The sequence below is a fragment of the Syzygium oleosum genome, unplaced genomic scaffold, assembly GCF_021117445.2.
Source record: "Syzygium oleosum isolate NSW1041296 unplaced genomic scaffold, Sole_v2.1 Sole_v2.35, whole genome shotgun sequence".
Lineage (NCBI taxonomy): Eukaryota > Viridiplantae > Streptophyta > Magnoliopsida > Myrtales > Myrtaceae > Syzygium > Syzygium oleosum.
Window position 1 is genome coordinate 2,548,726 of NW_026607519.1, and position 7,454 is coordinate 2,556,179.

The window sequence follows — 7,454 nt, forward strand, 5'->3', positions numbered from 1 at the left end:
AAAGAAATATCAAAATCGCATGAGGCAATTCAAGTTGCGGAGAGCATAAGATTGGAAGCGCGGTACCACAAGACGCTTGACGCAGGATCAACAACCTATTCATGGCTCGATACTCGTGGCATGCCAAAGTGCCCCGACGCCAGAGCCGTATAGTGATACACCGCACCTCAAATCAAACATCAAGAGGCAAACTACTTGGAACCGAAATTGCTTAAATGAGGATTATACAGTTGAATAGCACGCTGCTGCAGATTATATTATCAGAAGTGACAATGCAGATATGACAGTAAGAATCAAATGGAAACAGCAGTATACCACTTTCTAATCATTCTCATGATTGTTTCCAGATTTATTTTACACGAGATGAAACATCAAATAATACACTTTCTTTCCTGTAATGGTAATCCCTCAAAATTGGCAGTGGCCTTTCGATGTCAAAACCCTCAAATGAAAAAAGGGAATATCCTACCTCAATGAGCTTCTATCCCAATCACAGCAATGAATCAATCTCATTGCTATACTAAGAAGCAACGGATCAATCTACCCTGACGCAAGAACGATGCCTTGTCTTTCCCTGAATCAAATGATTAAATGAGTATAGCACCATCATATTAGAGCTTGGACACCGATCTGTTGCATTTCTCTTAACCTCCAGATGGGGTAGATAGCACCTTCCCCAAGCTCTTCCGGATCCACTTGTTGCATTGCCCAGGCATAGTAGACGGTGTGTATCGTATCCTGGATACACAAACCAGTATCAGATTACATTCTGAGACATGCAATCACTCTTCATTACATGACAGATCATCGTGGTGTGCTTTCTCACTGAACAAACACATAACATCAATAGGGCTACATACCCATGTTAAATACAAGAGGGTGACAAAGGGATCCACGGCTAAACCATGCACATCTATTTACGACACTTTAGGCTGAAAGAATAAGACTTTGTCATTCTTAAAAAGTGTGGCTCCGTAGTTCACTGAGTTGTGCTGCAAACTTATCTTCATGCCGAAACTTGATTTTGAATTGATCCAGTTGGACTGACATGTCATCATCAGGGAGGAGAATTTCAAAAAGAAGAAAGCGGGGAATCTTGAATGATTCTGCAGTTAGGACTGGCCAACCAAAGAACTATATTGCTCCATAATTAGCTACATTAGGTGCAAAGATTAAACTTTAAGCCATTTCCCTTTCATGAAAGTTGAAACTAACACAGAACAAAAGCCATTGTCCAAAAGAGGGCACATGCAACTGAGAAAACAGCATTCACCAACTAAATGATTTAGCCTTTCTTTTTGCACTCAACACAAAAAATTGGCTTTTCCTTGATCACTTGGCCTCATCCAATCAAAAGTTTGACTTACCTTGCCACCTTCAGTTATGGCACCATTTCGGTCACGTACACAATATATTTGTTGAGTTTGAAACTGCCATTAGCGGGGAAATCAGTCAGATTTTGCTTGTAAATAACAAGCTCCTACGGATAGATAACAAGTGTGCAACAGCACAAGTAGCAGAGTACAATCATACCCCGACAATGATAATTGGTGAAGTGCCCATCATTTTCGTTTCTCTTACGTCAACATCGGACACATGCAGAATCTGTACAGGATAGAATTCAAGAGTTAGAACAAGTATAAATATATTACAACAGAATGTGACAATCAGAACCAACAAACCATGATAGTCCAGCAAATGAACTTGCAATATCTAATTGGAATAGTAAAAATAGGAAAAACAAAAACAACCACTTCCACAATCATTGCAGGGACATCAAAGCTAGAACAAAATATTCAAGACGCTATGCCAAAAGTAAGAACGTGGAAACAGAAAACTGCGAAATAGAGATAACAGAGCAATACAGCAATCCAAAAGATGCGCTATTAGAATTCAAAACCAGCCAAAAGCACATACATATATGTAATAATCGTAGATTGTGTGTGATACTTGTATACTATAACTCTTCTATTAGCTTGACATGCATGTGGTGAGACACTTCATCTAAAATTCAATTATTGAATCATTCATGTCATTTTGCAGCACTATAAATCTAAACAATCATAACGAAAAATATAATACAATATATATCATAAATCCAGAAGAATAACGACAATATGTCACAGAAAATCACAAAGATCCAGGCATATTTTACACTTTTATGCCGATTCAACACATCACCCATCTTAATTCATAAATGAGTCAGAAACCAGGATATCTACATCTGTGACAGACAACCATACCAGAGTGCGAGTAACATAGCTTGCATTGGCACCTAAATACTAGTAAAAGCCAAAAGAGGGGGGTACCATTACAACTTACCCACATTGCAGTTATTTGCATATGCACAATGTGTTCATTTCTCCTTTTGTTCTCACAAAACTTCTGACATCTATTACTTACACAGTTACTACTACATAAGAGAAACTAAGAAATTATTGAAACAAAGAAACAGGACATCAATTACTTTTGTCAGTGACTTCTCTTAATATTCTCCTTCACAGAGGCTAGAGTAAAAGAGTAAACACTTCACTTAGATAATTATATGTGCCTTAAATCATACCCTATTGTCGAAAAAAATGCCATGGCTCTGATAAGCACCATGCTCGGCTTTGCATCTCTCAATGATTTCAGAGCTACAATATTTCTTTAGAGTTTCAACATCTCCCTGCACAAAGCAAACACAAACATGATGATGGATAAAAGTAGCTTAAGTTCAGTTGTCCTAAGCAGAATCCATCACAAGGAATACAAGAAAAGCAGACAATCGATCTTTAGGAAATAAGCTCATTATCTACCTTAATGTAAGCATTGAGCACAGGATTTACTACTTCCTGGACTTCAGCCACAAACTCTGGTAAAGAGAAAGATCTAACCCACGAATAAAGCACTAGATGTCAGCCAGCTAAAATTTCACAGGAGAACCAAATAAAACTTAAACCACAAAAAAAAAAAAAAGAATGTGACCATACGGGTCTCGCCGGCGTATTTCCTTCATCGATGCTGCAGCATCTGTTTCTTGAAAGATAGTTTCATTGAGACTGTTAAGAGAGATAAACATAAGAAGAAAAACAGCTTTAACTGTGACAGGCAAAACAAGGACTGCAGGCTTGCGCATGAATTATGCTTGTATGTATGTGCTGCTATCTAGTGTGTGCAAGTAATGTCCAGGTATGAGTGCATACAGAGAAGGGGAGAAACCGCCCGCAGGGGGGGGGGGGAAGACTTGAACAACTTACTCCTGAATTTTATGCACAACGGGGTTGTCACTAGTTTCCCATCTCTCCCGCATATCTTCTGCAATCTGCAAAGTCAAACAGGCATAATTCAAAACGGATGAGAGTTTAAATTATGTTTAATATAATAACTTGCTTTTTATATAAAGAAGACATATACCAAGCAACAACATGATAATGACAAATGTGACAATCTATTGAATCAAGCAAAGTCGGACATAGTTGAACATGTGATACTACTTTCTTCTGCAACCAGAGCACCAGAAAATTACATATAGCACACAATGGGTGAGACTATTTTCTTTTCTTATAACATGGGGCATTTGAAAAACCGCCTCCAAGTAACTCTCAAACATAGGTTGACAGGTGTGGCTCCAAAGTTATTTGTGACACTGTAAATCAAATACAAGATCTGTTAGATTTAGAGCAAGCACTCGACCACTCAGCCAGTCCCTTGAAAGTTATGATGAGGCTAATTTATGCAAATTAACCTGAGTAAGAATTTTTAATGTATCAATTTCACAAGTCTTCAGCTGGGCTTTATGACTGCCCATATCAACTCTTTCTGTAGAACAATTGCATATATATGATGTCCTTGAATAAAGAAAAAAAGGGCAAATGCCCAGATGAAAAATTTGAGCAGCTGTCAGTAAGTTCAGCCACGTTCAGAAATCCCTAGTGACATAAGGGGTCTATCAATGCAGCACTACCACATAAAAACTGCTTATTAGGAACAAAAATTTCCCCTCACTCCTTACTATTATGCATGTGAGGTGATATTACACCAGACAAGAGAGGAGGGAGGATTAACAAAGAGAAAGGTGAACAGATTCAAACAACATATGCTTTTCCAGAAAACACTTCCAAGTAAGAGCAGGCTTCCCCCCACACAAGTCAATCCTATGGAACATACATCTGACAATGAGCGTAAAGACTCCCAAGGAAGAGTTGCAAAAGGATTTGGCACATACCTCCTGACCTTTCGTTACAACTGGCTCGCTCACATTACCAATACGCTTGAACATGGGATGCCCTTTGACCTACAGGAAGAAAACATTAGATTCAAGAATCATGATTAATTAATCTGTGATATTCTTTAAATCTGCAAACGGCTTCCATGCATAACAACTAGTAGAATAACATTACCTTCTCCTTAAATGCTTCCCACTTTTTACTCCATGGAGACTGCTTAGAAGGTAGAATAACTATATCAGTTCTTGTACTTCTTTCGACTGTTGACGTGGTAGGTGCTTGTTCCATATGCTTTCTCTTACTGGGGCTACCACTCAACTCATCCTTGACAATATCATATCCCTTCTTCGCCAAGTCAACAACCTTTACTTCCTTCAGCTTCTCGAAAGTCGACGAGACCTTAGGAGAAGAGGAAAAGAAGCTTGTTCTGTATTTGCCAAAATATGATTCTGTGTTATCACCAGAACCAGCCTGCTTGCATTTTTCTTCTGTTGATTTTCCCTCATTTCCACCTTTGGCGTGAGCATCGTGTTTTGTTGAACCACTCGCGGATGCTGATTCCTCTTGCTTCCCAATCCCCAACTGTTCTTTGACCTAAACGCAACACAAAAAGATAATATTGCAAACAGTCACTTGCATATAAGGAAGCATTATCAGGATTACAATGGATAAAAGCAACCACACCTCCTCAGTTGCAGAAGATATTTTTTCCTTCACATTGGCAGAAACCTGGAGATAACGTAGTATTATAGAAAACAAAAAAAACCCAAAGAATATTAATGAATGCCACTATGACTCAAAAATCCTCGCAAAAGAGGCACATAGCAAACATAGCAGAAGAGAAACGAGAATCACTACACAGAAGCATAATATAACCTACCAGGTAGCCAAGTGTAAAACTTTTGTGAACACTAAATTTCTCGCCAAGAAAACACAATCAAGTTCGCAGTTATTAAATCTATCGACTTTCATGAACAAGAAAATACTATACTAGATTTTGAGAGTCTGTTGCTTCAATGAATTCACTTTTCGAGGACCAAGGCATATTCCAAGGGAATCAACTCAGACCATCTTCTGGCCCAAAAGAACAGCAAAGGAAAGAAAGATATTCATACCTTCTTTGCGGTAGCTTCAGCCTCCATCCAAACACCATCCACATGCTTGTACAACTGCTCAGTTGTCTGTTTTGTTCTGCAAAAGCCAGTCTACAGCCTTAGCCCTTTATCCAGATGTTCAACCAACCATGACATACAGAAGTATGTCTCAGATAGTCAGATGGTTAGTTGAGGGGACTACAATCTCATTAATAAAAGGTTTTCAGCCAACAGATTTCCAAATTACCTAACTTTAACCTCCTCTTTCACCCCTTTAAGCTCTTCTGCTTTTTCTTTCAGCTGCTTCACTGACTTTTGAAACTCTGGATTGCTATGACCAAAGGATTCAAGAAAATCGTTAACATGACTAAGCCTCTCAAGGGAACCGAGCACACTAATAAATTATTAAGCCAAGCAATATCATTTGTCCGAAAGTCCAAGTGCCGAAAACAATGAAGCAGACAACATCAAAAGTTCTTGCTTCTTTATTTTAACTGATATGCCCAAACTCATGCACGATATAATGAAGCTTCGCCATTTCTGTATTTGCAATCTATATGACACTCAAATGGTATATCTGCATCTCGATATCCCATATGTAGTCTCATAGCAAATGAAAGGAAAGTGCTCCGCGGTGGCAAATCAATATACTATGAGCTCATCCAAAAGAAAAAAAGGGTCAAACCTTTACGCATGTTTTGAGCTATAAAACCATAGAAAGGATACTTCATTCTACAGATTATTTCCTTATGATTGTAAGTGATGTTAAATCTTCAATTACCAGCTACCAGAAGCAAATGAGACTAAAATGTGAACCAAGACCACGATAACACAAAAGGGCAAAGAAACAGTTTAACAGTCCTAATTGTAAAAAGAGCATTGAACATGATACAGACGAGTGGTCCCTGATCAAACCGCTCCTGGTGTTCGAACTGGTCATTAATGGTCGGCTTCATTGGTATCGTTTCGGAATGCGTTGCGAACACTTTCATTTTTTAGCGTCTCTACTCCCAAAACAAGAAGAAAAAACAGACAGACTAAGCGGGTAATCAAAAAAATCGGCGTGGCGTACCCGCTAGCTTCGCCTTGAATTTTTTTAGAGAACTCATTAAACACGGTATATCGGCGATCACACAAGCGCCCAGCTGCGGTAATCAACCTCAGCCTCGAACTCGAAGCCTATATGACAATTCAATTAACAAACTCACATCAAAAGAATTACATTATATAGAGAAAAATCAATAAAAGCCCAGAAATTCTCTTCCCTATTGCAAGAAATATAGAGAAAAAAAAAGAGAGAAAGAGCTCGAGCAGGAAAAAACCTGGGCATGAGAACTAAGGCGGAGACGAAGAGGGTGTCCCAAGAGCACCATGTCTCGGACCAGCTTCTTGGCCGCCATTATTGTGAGCTATACCAAATTGACAATGGGGTTACTCTCTTGTGACGTGACTTTGCTTAGCTTCAAAACAAGGAATTGGAGAAGGGTTTTGTACGGATTTTTGAGCACCAGCGCCGAAGAACGGTTTGTGAGGAAGCTGTTTCGCCAAATGTTCTAGCTCCCCCGACTACTTGAGATCATTGGAGGAAGATCGCCAGGCAGGGGCACTTGGGTGGCCGAGAGGGAGGGCCCCGTCGTCGTCGGCGGCGGGGGTCGTGGTGGTGGTGGTGGTGATCGTCGCCGTCGTGGTGGTGGTGGCCGTCGCCGTCGTGGTGGCGGTGGTCCTATTCGTGGCGGTGCGAATCGGTTTCCGAAGACATTTTGACCTGAACTGCGGGGGTGGTCCTGCGATAGCTGGTGTTATGTATTTCGCTGGACTTTTGTTAGACTCTGAACGGGCCCAGGAAAGCCCGGCCCGAAAACAGTGGAGCGCCATCTTAAAATTTCTAATGATGCTTGAATCATGTCAATCGGACTCCATTTGTTGGTACAATTAGGATTAAACAGAACCTGCTTGAGTTTGTACTACGCTTCGTACAAACTCTCTCAAACCCTATCGATGACAAATTGGTTTTTCATTAATTATTTGATTACTTATAACTAGAGTTGCCACTAAGTTAGGAGCCAAGGAAGACATGAGATATTGCTCACTTTTACGAACTAGAGATTCATAAGTCAAGGAACTCGGTTCACAGAAGAGAAACCGCTTCTGA

The 7,454-nt window shown here is 39.8% G+C and overlaps 1 protein-coding gene across 1 annotated transcript; it reads right to left on the bottom strand.

Moving 5' to 3' along the window:
* Nucleotides 1-281: 281 nt before the first annotated feature.
* On the bottom strand, nt 282-6,950 carry LOC115676899 (mitochondrial import inner membrane translocase subunit TIM44-2-like). Its single transcript, XM_056305223.1, has 15 exons — nt 6,790-6,950; nt 6,625-6,716; nt 6,375-6,481; nt 5,550-5,633; nt 5,324-5,399; nt 4,893-4,937; nt 4,383-4,802; nt 4,208-4,276; nt 3,240-3,304; nt 2,973-3,041; nt 2,799-2,871; nt 2,564-2,668; nt 1,534-1,605; nt 1,368-1,430; nt 282-738 (listed from the first exon to the last, which is right to left on the bottom strand). The coding sequence occupies exons 2-15, from the start codon at nt 6,700-6,702 to the stop codon at nt 607-609; spliced, it is 1,458 nt and encodes a 485-aa protein (XP_056161198.1). The 5' UTR covers nt 6,703-6,716; nt 6,790-6,950; the 3' UTR covers nt 282-606.
* Between the last annotated feature and the right edge of the window lie 504 nt (nt 6,951-7,454).

Excerpts from the sequence above, each read along its gene's own strand:
- LOC115676899 (XM_056305223.1), bottom strand. The coding sequence starts at position 6,702 with ATGGCGGCCAAGAAGCTGGTCCGAGACATGGTGCTCTTGGGACACCCT. Across the intron at positions 5,400-5,549 it reads AAAGAGGAGGTTAAAGTTAG|AACAAAACAGACAACTGAGC; the intron begins GTAATTTGGAAA and ends TGGCTTTTGCAG. Across the intron at positions 4,277-4,382 it reads GGGAAGCATTTAAGGAGAAG|GTCAAAGGGCATCCCATGTT; the intron begins GTAATGTTATTC and ends TTCTTCCTGTAG.